The 16,000-nt window shown below is 40.1% G+C and overlaps 1 protein-coding gene across 1 annotated transcript in view; it reads left to right on the forward strand.

Annotated features, from left to right (window-relative positions):
* The window catches only part of CF2H8orf34 (chromosome F2 C8orf34 homolog), a 408,213-nt gene that overhangs the window by 71,996 nt on the left and 320,217 nt on the right, over positions 1-16,000 (forward strand). Inside the window, 1 exon segment of the mRNA XM_060610698.3 lies at positions 9,114-9,261. Within this exon segment, the coding sequence (XP_060466681.1) occupies positions 9,114-9,261 (148 nt within the window).

Genomic DNA, 16,000 nt, shown 5'->3' on the forward strand with positions numbered 1-16,000 from the left:
AATCCCAATATATAGTTAGATTCAGTGAAAATATCTTTAGGTCTAAAAAAAAAGATGGCTGGTACAAAAAAACCCCACAGAATTTGGCACTACTAAAATAAAAGGTATTCCTTATGTTGCTGAGAATGATCCCAGATGGATGGTTGGAGATGAAGGAAGAAATATAGCAATAAAAATAGTAAATATGTGGATACATACAAATGTATGCTAATGCCAAGGGTGATAAATGGAATCAAAGTATTCTAAGTTCCTTGCAAAATCTGAGATGAGGGGAAAGGACCAATGACTTAATGCGGCTAAGTCAGTATTAATTTATCATCTCTGGAAAGTCACAAAAAGAATATTACAAGTGTGTAAGACTTTCAGATTAGCATAAGGAAAAGTTGAATGAATTTTTGTTAATCCAAAGGAGAAAAATGAACAATCTTGACAAAATAAATAGAAAAGTGAGTGATACAAGATCGGATGAATTTTTCCTCAAGCTATCAGAATTTATTGTATAGCTATTAAGATATTGTAATGATGGTGAAGTTTGGCAAATAGATTAATGAAAGAAAAATGTAAGTTCTAGAAATAGGCCACTTGATTTATGACTCTTAGGGTGCTAGAATAGTTAGGACTTAACTACGTAGCAGTGTTCACCTATGATAGTCCAATCTATCCATCAACAATTTAAAGTTATGCTTGCCATAGAGACAGAAATGTGTACATCCTTTCCTTAGATGATTAGTTGTAAGAGGAAGTAATGGACACGTACTATTAAATTTCCTCATTATTCTGTCATGCTGAAGACTCTGTTTTCGTTACATATTCTTTACAAATGATGAAAGGCTAAAACAAATAAATTCATACTCAACTGAGAGGCATCCTTCTTCTTATCATATGTATATACATACACACATACATACAGACGTACATACATATATCTGCTACTTCCATCATGGGTTGATTTAACTAATTTCTTTGAGTTTGGAAGTGCTTTGTTATTTCTGCTGAGTATCACCTATATTTTACTCCTACAGTGGTATTTTCAAGTAAGACTCTAGAAATTCCTACCTAACACCAAATAAGTTGCTTTGATAGATGTTTATGTTGAACAATATAATACCCTAACTGGAAATATTTCCATGTGGTATGTTAATATTTTTCACTGGGAACCTTGATATTTTCCTGGAAATTTAATTATAAGCTTGTACTTTTATATGAAGATTTTCTCAAAGTAGATACTAAATACTCAATAATCTGAAAGGAAACTTGTGTATTAGAGGAAAGATTAGTAGACATTAGACAAAATATTTCATCACTTGTCATCATTCGATAGTTCCACTGGTTAGATTTACTTATTTGCCTATATTATGAAAAGGATTATAAAACAACTTACTTTTTACTTTCCCTAGATTATCTAGATTATATTCCATAATACACAACAAGGCTAATTAGATGGCTTTTATTACTTATTATAAATAAGTATTATAAACCTAATTGTATATTAACTTATATTTAAAAAGGGACAAGAGCCTTTTAAAATAGGAATACAGATTTTCTTTTTCCTAGTCCTGTATTGTTGTGTGTGTGTGTGTGTGTGTGTGTGTGTGTGTGTGTGTGTGTGTGTTGGTTTGCATTGGTGGGTTGTTGATGAGGGGCAGGTAACCAGAAATACGCAAGGATTTAACAAACACCTTTGTAAAAGTGAACGTACACTAGTTGGGTTGTGCATCTTGTATACAAGCCTTTAATTTATAGTGAATGATTACATAAAATACCTGACACTTGTACATATTGGATTCAATACATGATAGTTTAATCACTGCTATTCACTTTGCTTCCTTTTCTGTTGAGATCATTGTTCCAATGAAATCTTGGTTTTGATTGGGAATGAGGGAAGTGAGTTTAGGGCAGGTGTGGGCATGGTTCTGAGGTAGAAGAAGGTTGAATGACCAGCAGATAATTTGAGTTCTATGAATAGAAGGATTTGACAGAAAAACATGAAACAGATGCTTTTCCCCTTCTCACTTGTGCATGGAACCCTAGATGCTGCATTGGAACTTCTTCCTGGCCAAAGGCAAAACCCATAACAGAGCTTAAAGGTGTAACGAGGCAGGGGAAAAAAACAAAACAAAACGAAACAAACAAAACAAAAAAATCTCCTTGTTCTACTTCCATTCAGATAAAATGAAGGAGAGAAAGGAAAGCATGGGTTCCAGTGTGGGTGGAAACCAAATGGGATTTGATCAACTTAGGAATGGTGGCATAAATTTAAAATGTTTCAGAAAAGTGTTTCTGGGACAACTGAATTTTAAGTGGACATTCTCTCATGAATTTTTTGGTAGCCCAATGTCCATTACCTGCCTATATATGACATTAGTTGGGTAGGGGGGTGGAGTGGGTGTTCGAAAGGTTGAGATTTCAAATGCAAATTTTAATAAGATCTAATTAAAAAGAAAAAAATTGAAACGTGCAGATTTAGACTTAATTCAACCATCAGATCCTAAAACAGTTTCGAACTAAAATAACATTATACATATAATAATGTACCATATAGAATTAATATTTAAAATATTTATGTGTGTTAGGGGCGCCTGGGTGGCTCAGTCGGTTAAGCATCCGACTTCGGCTCAGGTCATGATCTCACAGTCTGTGGGTTCGAGCCCCGTATCAGGCTCTGTGCTGACAGCTCAGAGCCTGGAGCCTGCTTCCGATTCTGTGTCTCCCTCTCTCTCTGCCCCTCCCCTGCTCATGCTCTGTCTCTCTCGGTCGCAAAAATAAATAAAAACATTAAAAAATTAAAAAAAAATATTTATGGGTGTTGAGTAAAAAATATATCTGATTGACACCACCTCCATAATGGAGTATAATGTCCTGCATATTTACTGATTTAACAAAAGGACTATATAATGAGAAAGCTAGATTTTAGAAATGGATTTGTTTCTCGATAACTTTCTCCTGAGGTTAAGAGGAACAAAAGTAGTACTTACCTGTTAGGGTAATGAAGTAAAATGTAACTTAATCCCAAGGAAGTAATTAAGTAAAGTAATTTTGGGGCAGAATGCCATACTGTCTGTATACTCTGGGACCCAGAGCAAGGATTCTTAATTTGGAGTCAGTGAAACCCATGGGTGGATAAACAAAATATTATGTAATGTTATGTTAAATTTGGTGTTTGTGTGTACATATGTGCTTTTCTGTTTGTTTTTTGACCAAGGGATCCCATAGCTTTCATTAAATGAAATGATCTTTTATTAAAATAATTTCTATGAGCTGATTACTATTCCAGTTTTAATAATGACTCTGTGATGAGCTACCTCCTCACTCATGATTTTGCTTGGACATTAAAATAAATAGTGTTTTGAGACAGTCGTCGTTAGTATTCATTTTCCAGCTCGTTAATTTTGATAATGTTATATATAGTACACAGTTGTCTTATTATTAGTTATAATGGCCCTGAATTCCATTTGTCTTTACATGTTTGCATCCAGTAATTGCTTAATGATCTATGTTCTGTAGTTTTTCAAAATTTTTTAAAAGAAAGTTATCTTCCTATGTATATTTTTAAAATTAGTGTATTTGAATTGGTACCAGTAACGAAATTGTAATTAACAAGGGAACAGCTATTAATGCAGGGGACTGTCTCAATATATAGTATATTCATGAAGTTAAAGACTGTAGTTGATAATAAACTATATTAAGAGGACATCTATTAGTTTCATAACCAGAAAAATAAAGCCAATAAAAAGATGCAATGTGCATATATAGCATCAAAAATGTATGCTATAAAAATGTGATAGAAATGGTAATGATAGTAGTAGTAATAACATATAAACATATAAAATATTATGATGCAAATAGATCAAAGTAATCATAAATGTGAAAATATTAGCTAACACATCTTTTGGGTGGATCATTAAGGGTTCAGTCAGGAAAACAGAAGCCACTCTATGTATCTGGGTCTTACAGGGTTTATGTGATGGTGAGTTAGAAGGGGGGGCACAGAGGCCAGGGAAATGCTGCTGAAGGTTGTGCGGCTTTCACCAAAGGCAGGAGGTGGTGACCCTGAAGATCTCTGCCTGGAACACAGAAGCAGGTGGCTCTCAAATGCTCGCCTGGAAGCTGCTGCAGTTCTCCAGTATCTTTGGGAGCTTCCAGAGTGATCCCAGTCTGCAGTGGTTTCTACAAACTTGCTGGGAAACTCCTGTGAATCTCTCATCTGCCCCACATATGCTTGCATTTAACTCTGGAGAATAATTTCTTCAGCTTCTCTCTCCTATTTCCCAAGTCTCCTATGAATTCCTCACACTAGGAAACTTTAACCCAGATCATACAAAGGAGATTCTGGGAGACAGTTTCCAGCCTATCAGCGTAGGCTACATATATCCCAAGCACTTTATGAATGCTTTGCAATCATTTTATTTAATCCTCTTGGCAACTCTATGATCTAGGTAGTATGTATTATCATTTACAATTAGCAGATGAAGTATTGAATGTTAAAGTGATGGTCTTACCCAAAGTCAAACAGCTAATAAGTAGAAGATGACTTAAAGTGTCCATCTGATTTCAAAGCTTTGGTGTGTAATCATTACCTTATCCTGTGTCTTTTGCATTTCGTTTACATTAGTAATATTATTGATATTAGTTAAGTATGAATGAAATCCTCCATTGGTGACAGTTAATACATTCTGTTTGTAACTTGAATGCCTCAAATTTAACTAAGCCTGTGAGTGCAAATAGATCACATCAAAATTAATACTTATATTTTACTAAGCCCCAGGTCCTTAGACTAAAATTTCCACAAATGTTTTTGTTCCAGGGCAGGAGTGCTATTACCACTTCCATTGTTATTTCAATTTTTATGTGCCCACAACCAACATTTCCCAGGGATCCTTGGCTAAAGGAAGACTTGAAAATCTCTGAAGCAGCAAATTAGGAGGACGCCCCACACTATAGGCCGGATTCCTGGGTGAAAAGGGGGCAGGCAAGGCCATTAGTAGAAGAGGCGAAGGCATGCCCTCTCCAAATCTTTTCCAAGTTCAGGGCAGCCATTGAGCTGTCGGCCTGAGCTCTAAGGAGGGCTTTTGTCATTGAGCTGGAAGTCGGGGGCCCGGTGCATTGTCCTCAGAGCTGGGGAGCAACTCCACGGTGCGGTTCCAGCATCCCCATAGGGTCTGAGGGTGGAGGCTCGCGGTATGTTTGTTGGGCGGGGCAAGAGGGGTAGGTTTCTGGCAAGGGGTGAGGCTCCGGAGACACAGGGATATCCTGACACCCTGCAGCCAGCTCTGGGGCTACAGGACGGGGTGGTGGTGGTGAGGCGTCTTCAGGGTGTGCCCTGATTTCCGGCCTTCCAGGAAGCTTGCATCCCGGGACAGGTTTGGGGTGCCTCCCCCCCAAAAGCGATGTTGGTGGCTCTCCTTGGGGCAGTTGCGAAGATGATTGCATCCCCAGGCAGTAAAGGCGTCAAGTTACCCAGGGACTCTGCCCCCTAGGAGCTCGCACGCGGTTAGGTCTCCCGGGTCGGCGGGTGGGTACGCCCTCGACGCCAGCTCGTCGGAAGGTGCACGCTGGGGTGTGTCTGGATCTGCGCCTGCGCCGGGCCTCCATAGAGGTAGAGCGCGAAGCTTCGAGGGAGCGCAGTGTGCCTGCCTGCCTGCCTGCCTTGTAGGAGCTCGCACTGCAGGCTCTCTTGGCCGCCACCCAGCACAGCTCACGGTGGCCAATATAGTGCGGACAGCCAGGCGCAGCATCTCCATCTCGGTCAGGTTCAAGCACCCAGGGAATTTCATGTCACAGCTCTTGCACTGATGGTAAGAATTGTAGCTAAGCCCCCATCCCCCCGTACCCCCGCTGGAAGCACAGAACATTTCCTCCTCGTGTTCAGCCTCCTTACCTGACACCGATTGCTGTTCTGGAATCGCTTCTTCCTTGTGTGAATAATCCTTGTGAAACTTTTCTGCAGTCGGGTTTCTATCTCCAGCCTGACATCAGGTGCATGACTCCTTTCTCTTTTCTTCAATCTGTGTGCCCCTCTGTTCTCTTTGTATATAAATCTTGGGTGGAGGAGATCATGGTGGTGGAGATCAACCTTTTTGTTGCCAGAGCATCTTTGCAAATACAAGGATTTAAATTTTCAGGTCTGAGAAGAGAGGTTTCTATCCAGTTCAAGTGCTCAAAATTATTCTTGTTCTTTGTTGGTGGATACATGGATTGAGTGGGAGGATAATTCCTTTTATAAATACAATAATCTAAAGCTAGGCTATTGTCCAGCCAAGGTACTCAACATACCCTATTGCAAACATTAACTATTTTCATTTTGTTTATGACTAAATTTATCCTGTGTCTTTACTATATATTCATTGATGGAATACAAGGATATCCAAAATTAGTTACGAGACTAGTGATATTTTTAAAATTTAACAATAATTACTTGGCTTATTAAGACTGTGTGACCCATCTTCTAAAGACAATATAGGAACACTTTATTTTATTTTAAAAGTAGGAAAATAGACACAGAAACTTTCCATCTAAGTTGAAAGGTAAAAAGGAGTGCATGAGATCTTCAGAGGTTTCAGATTAGAAATTACTGTGGCTTTAAAGCTTTATTATCTGACCTGATTTTGCTTTATCTGAGTGCCCAGGCCTTCTGTGACAAGAGTAATCCAGTTGGTTCTTCTATTTCTTTTTCATTATTTGTAATGTATGATGTATTTAAATAGAATATGATACATCTATAGAGGCAGAAGTCAAAATATTTTAAATTACATTCCACTGATGTATAATTGGGGTTTAAATGAACCCTGCATTGCTTTAACCACAGTATAGGAATGACCTCTTTAGTTATAATTAATAATTGAGATCTTAAATAAAAGAAATAAAGAAGACCTGTGCCAACTGGTTGCTTGCTTACTTTTTCAGCATATAAAAAAAAATCACAGTTGTCTGTTAAATATTTTGCTACATAGTATTTTTGTGGTAGAAATCCTTTGCTCTTTTTAGCTCCAGCTCTATGTTCAATCTGCACGTTTTGGAGATGCTGTGAATTATTTTATCCATGTCTCTGAGATCACCTTGGAATCTTGTCATCTACAAGGTCCATTTAGCCTCTACTTGGGTAAATCAGTGTGTTCCTAGATTGTTGGCAATGTGAACAAATATCCCAGAGATATCATGACAGCAGTTTCTTGTATAGGAAATTTGAAGAGTGTTTTCTTCTGGGCTAAGAAATCTATGCATGCTTTAATTGTTGTTAATTAGGACAAAAAGAGACTTTAATTACTATTATGTACCTGGGGTCAGTAAACTAAGAACTCATTTTTTCATTTATTCATTCATTCATTCAGTACCAGCTATGAGCTCTGTAGAGTTCTAGGCTCTAGGGAGAGAGTAGAGATCTCTCTACTCTCACGCTTTCAGTTCTGCGGTAGAGGGTGAGCAGAGGCAGGCACAAAAAGATGAACAAATATTAAATGAGATGATTCTGGAGAGTGCTAAATGATAGGAAGAAAATAAGATAATGAAGTGATAAAGACTTATGAAGTTGGGTTAGGGTAAGCTTCTCTTAAGAAGATATCATTAGAGACAAATGATGACAAGCCAGGCACCTGAACATCTGAGAGAAGAGCATTCAAGGCAGAAGAAACAGGCCACCAACATAAAAAGACAATGGTAGGGGCACCTGGGTGGCGCAGTCGGTTAAGCGTCCGACTTCAGCCAGGTCACGATCTCGCGGTCTGTGAGTTCGAGCCCCGCGTCAGGCTCTGGGCTGATGGCTTGGAGCCTGGAGCCTGTTTCCGATTCTGTGTCTCCCTCTCTCTCTGCCCCTCCCCCGTTCATGCTCTGTCTCTCTCTGTCCCAAAAATCAATAAAAAATGTTGAAAAAAAAATTTTAAAAAGACAATGGGATGGGGAATTTCCAGTATCCCTTCTGTTAGTACTCCTAATATCTGATTTTCTGGCCCACTCATAAGACATTGTTTCTCACAGAATCTAAACTGAAAATGACAATTGACAGACTAGAATTCTGGGCTAAAACTAGCAAGGTGAAACGTGACTGATGTGAATGTACAATGGTGCATACAAATTCACAAACCTAGTTACACAGCACAAAAGATATCCACGTGGCTTGGCAGCTGTTCTTATGAGAACAGTTTAATTGACCACAAATTGGAGCTTGCTCTTTGCTGTTCCTGACTAGAAAAAAAAACAATGTATAGATATCACCCTTCGGCAGCTTTCTGCCCAATTTAAGGCATCATTATAGCTACCCCAAAATGGAACAGTCTGCTTCAGCAAGTAGAGAAATCTCCATTGCTTAACTCACTAAAAAAAAGAAGAATGATTACCCATCAGGGCTTTGGGAAAAAGTAAATATTGTTTGGAGACTAGTTTAAGACATTATTTGGTTTCTGTGAGTCGGTGGCTTATTAACTTGCTTCTAATGTTCATTCCAACGATTTTTTTTTTTTCATTTTGGGATATGGTTAAGAAGGAAAAAATAACGTTTGTATACAAGGTATATGGTGAAGTCTACCAAAAGTTTAGTTTGTAATGTATTTCTCAAAATAGTAATCTGAAGTTTAAAATTCTTGGGCTATAATTTAAAAAATTGTTTTTTTATTATGTTTCTTTATTTTTGAGAGGCAGAATGCGAACAAGGGAAGGGAAGAGAGAGAGGGGGACACAGAATCAGAAGCAGGCTCCAGGCTCTGAGCTGTCAGCAGAGAGCCTGATGCGGGGCTCGAAGTAACAAACCTCCAGGAGATCATGACCTGAGCCAAAGTCGGACGCTCAACCAACTGAGCCACCCAGGAGCCCCTTGGGCTATAAGTTTTAAAAGAATTTAGATCAAAGTTGTAGTATTTCTTTGGCCAAGTAGAATAAGAAAAATAAATGTAAGTAAATATTTCTTGGCTTTGTGTGTGTTAGCTGTGTAACATAGTTTATTCTTCTGTACTTCACTTTCCTCACAAGGAGGACAATAGCTTGTACCTGCCTGAAAAGATTATCATTAGGATTAAATCATTTGGTGTATATAAAGTAGGTAGAGCAGTGCTGGCAGTAGTAAGTACTATGTAAGTGTTCACAATTATTATTAGATACACATATATGCTGTATTTTGCTTTCAGGAATTAATGACCAAATTAATAACTGAGACACCTGACCAGCCAATCCCATTTCTCATTGACCATCTTCAGTCTAAACAAGGAAACCGTGGACAGCTTCAAAGAACTTTATCTGGATCTGCAGCTCTCTGGGCAGAAAGTGAAATAGCAGGTAAGTAAAAAAATATATTTTACAGTTGGTTTTGTTACATTTAATTAAAAAATGTACAATAATCTTTCTGATTATAAGATAAATGTAAATGGTTACTAAGGGTTTCATGTATTCATTTGTAACTTAACCCATATGCTAAAGTTTCACTCATGTATGGAATTTAAGAGACAAAATTAACGAACAAATGAAAAAAGACAAAAAAGAGTCTTAAATGCAGAGAACACACTAGTGGTTGCCAGAAGGGAGGTTGGGGGGAGGGGTGAAAAAGATAAAAAGGATCAAGAGTACATTTATCTTGGAGGTTCCGGAAGATGGCGGCGTAGGAGGACGCGGGGCTCACAGCGCGTCCTGCCGATCACTTAGATTCCACCTACACCTGCCTAAAGAACCCAGAAAACCGCCAGAGGATTAGCAGAAGGGAGTCTCCGGAGTCAAGCGCAGACTAGAGGCCCACGGAAGAGGGTAGGAAGGGCGGCGAGGCGGTGCGCGCTCCACGGACTGGCGGGAGGGAGCCGGGGCGGAGGGGCGGCTCGCCGGCCAAGCGGAGCCCCCGAGTCTGGCTGGCAAAAGCGGAGGGGCCGGACAGACTGTGTTCCGACAGCAAGCGCGACTTAGCGCCTGGGAGGTCATAAGTTAACAGCTCTGCTCGGAAAGCGGGAAGGCTGGAGGACAAAGGGAGGGAGAGCTGCTGAGCCCCTGGACGGCAGAGCTCAGCTTGGCGGGGAACAAAGGCGCCAGCGCCATCTCCCCCGCCCATCCCCCAGCCAAAATCCCAAAGGGAACCAGTTCCTGCCAGGGAACTTGCTCGCTCCGCGCAAACACCCAACTCTGTGCTTCTGCGGAGCCAAACCTCCGGCAGTGGATCTGACTCCCTCCCGCTGCCACAGGGCTCCTCCTGAAGTGGATCACCTAAGGAGAAGTGAGCTAAGCCTGCCCCTCCACCCCCTGTGCACCTTGCCTACCCACCCCAGCTAATACGCCAGATCCCCAGCAACACAAGCCTGGCAGTGTGCAAGTAGCCCAGACGGGACACACCACCCCACAGTGAATCCCGCCCCTAGGAGAGGGGAAGAGAAGGCACATACCAGTCTGACTGTGGCCCCAGCGGTGGGCTGGGGGCAGACATCGGGTCGGACTGCGGCCCCGCCCACTAACTCCAGTTATACACCACAGCACAGGGGAAGTGCACTGCAGGTCCTCACCACGCCAGGGACTCTCCAAAATGACCAAACGGAAGAATTCCCCTCAGAAGAATCTCCAGGAAATAACAACAGCTAATGAACTGATCAAAAAGGATTTAAATAATATAACAGAAAGTGAATTTAGAATAATAGTCATAAAATTAATCGCTGGGCTTGAAAACAGTATACAGGACAGCAGAGAATCTCTTGCCACAAAGATCGAGGGACTAAGGAACAGTCACGAGGAGTTGAAAAACGCTTTAAACGAAATGCAAAACAAAATGGAATCCACGATGGCTCGGCTTGAAGAGGCAGAGGAGAGAATAGGTGAACTAGAAGATAAAGTTATGGAGAAAGAGGAAGCTGAAAGAAAGAGAGATAAAAAAATCCAGGAGTATGAGGGGAAAATTAGAGAACTAAGTGATACACTAAAAAAAAATAATATACGCATAATTGGTATCCCAGAGGAGGAAGAGAGAGGGAAAGGTGCTGAAGGGGTACTTGAAGAAATTATAGCTGAGAACTTCCCTGACCTGGGGAAGGAAAAAGGCATTGAAATCCAAGAGGCACAGAGAACTCCCTTCAGACGTAACTTGAATCGATCTTCTGCACGACATATCATAGTGAAACTGGCAAAATACAAGGATAAAGAGAAAATTCTGAAAGCAGCAAGGGATAAACGTGCCCTCACATATAAAGGGAGACCTATAAGACTCGTGACTGATCTCTCCTTTGAAACTTGGCAGGCCAGAAAGGCTTGGCACGATATCTACAGTGTGCTAAACAGAAAAAATATGCAGCCGAGAATCCTTTATCCAGCAAGTCTGTCATTTAGAATAGAAGGAGAGATAAAGGTCTTCCCAAACAAACAAAAACTGAAGGAATTTGTCACCACGAAACCAGCCCTACAAGAGATCCTAAGGGGGATCCTGTGAGACAAAGTACCAGAGACATCACTACAAGCATAAAACATACAGACATCACAATGACTCTAAACCCATATCTTTCTATAATAACACTGAATGTAAATGGATTAAATGCGCCAACTAAAAGACATAGGGTATCAGAATGGATAAAAAAGCAAGACCCATCTATTTGCTGTCTACAAGAGACTCATTTTAGACCTGAGGACACCTTTAGATTGAGAGTGAGGGGATGGAGAACTATTTATCATGCTCCTGGAAGCCAAAAGAAAGCTGGAGTAGCCATACTTATATCAGACAAACTAGACTTTAAATTAAAGGCTGTAATAAGAGATGAAGAAGGGCATTATATAATAATCACAGGGTCTATCCACCAGGAAGAGCTAACTATTATAAATGTCTATGCGCCAAATACCCGAGCCCCCAGATATATAAAACAATTACTCATAAACATAAGCAACCTTATTGATAAGAATGTGGTCATTGCAGGGGACTTTAACACCCCACTTACAGAAATGGATAGATCATCTAGACACACAGTCAATAAAGAAACAAGGGCCCTGAATGATACATTGGATCAGATGGACTTGACAGATATATTTAGAACTCTGCATCCCAAAGCAACAGAATATACTTTCTTCTCGAGTGCACATGGAACATTCTCCAAGATAGATCATATACTGGGTCACAAAACAGCCCTTCATAAGTTTACAAGAATTGAAATTATACCATGCACACTTTCAGACCACAATGCTATGAAGCTTGAAATCAACCACAGGAAAAAGTCTGGAAAACCTCCAAAAGCATGGAGGTTAAAGAACACCCTACTAACGAATGAGTGGGTCAACCAGGCAATTAGAGAAGAAATTAAAATATACATGGAAACAAACGAAAATGAAAATACAACAATCCAAACGCTTTGGGATGCAGCGAAGGCAGTCCTGAGAGGAAAATACATTGCAATCCAGGCCTATCTCAAGAAACAAGAAAAATCCCAAATACAAAATCTAACAGCACACCTAAAGGAAATAGAAGCAGAACAGCAAAGGCAGCCTAAACCCAGCAGAAGAAGAGAAATAATAAAGATCAGAGCAGAAATAAACAATATAGAATCTAAAAAAACTGTAGAGCAGATCAACGAAACCAAGAGTTGGTTTTTTGAAAAAATAAACAAAATTGACAAACCTCTAGCCAGGCTTCTCAAAAAGAAAAGGGAGATGACCCAAATAGATAAAATCATGAGTGAAAATGGAATGATTACAACCAATCCCTCAGAGATACAAACAATTATCAGGGAATACTATGAAAAATTATATGCCAACAAATTGGACAACCTGGAAGAAATGGACAAATTTCTAAACACCCACACTCTTCCAAAACTCAATCAGGAGGAAATAGAAAGCTTGAACAGACCCATAACCAGCGAAGAAATTGAATCGGTGATCAAAAATCTCCCAACAAATAAGAGTCCAGGACCAGATGGCTTCCCAGGGGAGTTCTACCAGACGTTTAAAGCAGAGATAATACCTATCCTTCTCAAGCTATTCCAAGAAATAGAAAGGGAAGGAAAACTTCCAGACTCATTCTATGAAGCCAGTATTACTTTGATTCCTAAACCAGACAGAGACCCAGTAAAAAAAGAGAACTACAGGCCAATATCCCTGATGAATATGGATGCAAAAATTCTTTTTTTTTTTTTTTTTAATTTTTATCTCTTTATTATTTTTTTTTTAATATATGAAATTTACTGTCAAATTGGTTTCCATACAACACCCAGTGCTCATCCCAAAAGGTGCCCTCCTCAATACCCATCACCCACCCTGCCCTCCCTCCCACCCTGCCCTCCCTCCCACCCCCCATCAACCCTCAGTTTGTTCTCAGTTTTTAACAGTCTCTTATGCTTTGGCTCTCTCCCACTCTAACCTCTTTTTTTTTCTTTTTTTCCTTCCCCTCCCCCATGGGTTTCTGTTACGTTTCTCAGGATCCACATAAGAGTGAAACCATATGGTATCTGTCTTTCTCTGTATGGCTTATTTCACTTAGCATCACACTCTCCAGTTCCATCCATGTTGCTACAAAAGGCCATATTTCATTTTTTCTCATTGCCACGTAGTATTCCATTGTGTATATAAACCACAATTTCTTTATCCATTCATCAGTTGATGGACATTTAGGCTCTTTCCATAATTTGGCTATTGTTGAGAGTGCCGCTATAAACATTGGGGTACAGGTGCCCCTATGCATCAGTACTCCTGTATCCCTTGGGTAAATTCCTAGCAGTGCTATTGCTGGGTCATAGGGTAGGTCTATTTTTAATTTTCTGAGGAACCTCCACACTGCTTTCCAGAGCGGCTGCACCAATTTGCATTCCCACCAACAGTGCAAGAGGGTTCCTGTTTCTCCACATCCTCTCCAGCATCTATAGTCTCCTGATTTGTTCATTTTGGCCACTCTGACTGGCGTGAGGTGGTATCTGAGTGTGGTTTTGATTAGGATGCAAAAATTCTTAATAAGATACTAGCAAATCGAATTCAACAGCATATAAAAAGAATTATTCACCATGATCAAGTGGGATTCATTCCTGGGATGCAGGGCTGGTTCAACATTCGCAAATCGATCAACGTGATACATCACATTAACAAAAAAAAAGAGAAGAACCATATGATCCTGTCAATCGATGCAGAAAAGGCCTTTGACAAAATCCAGCACCCTTTCTTAATAAAAACCCTTGAGAAAGTCGGGATAGAAGGAACATACTTAAAGATCATAAAGGCCATTTATGAAAAGCCCACAGCTAACATCATCCTCAACGGGGAAAAACTGAGAGCTTTTTCCCTGAGATCAGGAACACGACAGGGATGCCCACTGTCACCGCTGTTGTTTAACATAGTGCTGGAAGTTCTAGCATCAGCAATCAGACAACAAAAGGAAATCAAAGGCATCAAAATTGGCAAAGATGAAGTCAAGCTTTCGCTTTTTGCAGATGACATGATATTATACATGGAAAATCCGATAGACTCCACCAAAAGTCTGCTAGAACTGATACATGAATTCAGCAAAGTTGCAGGATACAAAATCAATGTGCAGAAATCAGTTGCATTCTTATACACTAACAATGAAGCAACAGAAAGACAAATGAAGAAACTGATCCCATTCACAATTGCACCAAGAAGCATAAAATACCTAGGAATAAATCTAACCAAAGATGTAAAAGATCTGTATGCTGAAAACTATAGAAAGCTTATGCAGGTAATTGAAGAAGATATAAAGAAATGGAAAGACATTCCCTGCTCATGGATTGGAAGAATAAATATTGTCAAAATGTCAATACTACCCAAAGCTATCTACACATTCAATGCAATCCCAATCAAAATTGCACCAGCATTCTTCTCGAAACTAGAACAAGCAATCCTAAAATTCATATGGAACCACAAAAGGCCCCGAATAGCCAAAGTAATTTTGAAGAAGAAGACCAAAGCAGTAGGCATCACAATCCCAGACTTTAGCCTCTACTACAAAGCTGTCATCATCAAGTCAGCATGGTATTGGCATAAAAACAGACACATAGACCAATGGAATAGAATAGAAACCCCAGAACTAGACCCACAAACGTATGGCCAACTCATCTTTGACAAAGCAGGAAAGAACATCCAATGGAAAAAAGACAGTCTCTTTAACAAATGGTGCTGGGAGAACTGGACAGCAACATGCAGAAGGTTGAAACTAGACCACTTTCTCACACCATTCACAAAAATAAACTCAAAATGGATAAAGGACCTGAATGTGAGACAGGAAACCATCAAAACCTTAGAGGAGAAAGCAGGAAAAGACCTCTCTGACCTCAGCCGTAGCAATCTCTTACTCGGCACATCCCCAAAGGCAAGGGAATTAAAAGCAAAAGTGAATTACTGGGACCTTATGAAGATAAAAAGCTTCTGCACAGCAAAGGAAACAACCAACAAAACTAAAAGGCAACCAACGGAATGGGAAAAGATATTTGCAAATGACACAACGGACAAAGGGCTAGTATCCAAAATCTATAAAGAGCTCATCAAACTCCACACCCGAAAAACAAATAACCCAGTGAAGAAATGGGCAGAAAACATGAATAGACACTTCTCTAAAGAAGACATCCGGATGGCCAACAGGCACATGAAAAGATGTTCAACGTCGCTCCTTATCAGGGAAATACAAATCAAAACCACACTCAGATATCACCTCACGCCAGTCAGAGTGGCCAAAATGAAGAAATCAGGAGACTATAGATGCTGGCGAGGATGTGGAGAAACAGGAACCCTCTTGCACTGTTGGTGGGAATGCAAATTGGTGCAGCCGCTCTGGAAAGCAGTGTGGAGGTTCCTCAGAAAATTAAAAATAGACCTACCCTATGACCCAGCAATAGCACTGCTAGGAATTTACCCAAGGGATACAGGAGTACTGATGCATAGGGGCACCTGTACCCCAATGTTTATAGCGGCACTCTCAACAATAGCCAAATTATGGAAAGAGCCTAAATGTCCATCCACTGATGAATGGATAAAGAAATTGTGGTTTATATACACAATGGAATACTACGTGGCAATGAGAAAAAATGAAATATGGCCTTTTGTAGCAACATGGATGGAACTGGAGAGT

This window comes from Panthera onca, chromosome F2 (assembly GCF_046562875.1).
Source record: "Panthera onca isolate mPanOnc1 chromosome F2, mPanOnc1 haplotype 2, whole genome shotgun sequence".
NCBI classification, from domain to species: Eukaryota; Metazoa; Chordata; class Mammalia; order Carnivora; family Felidae; genus Panthera; species Panthera onca.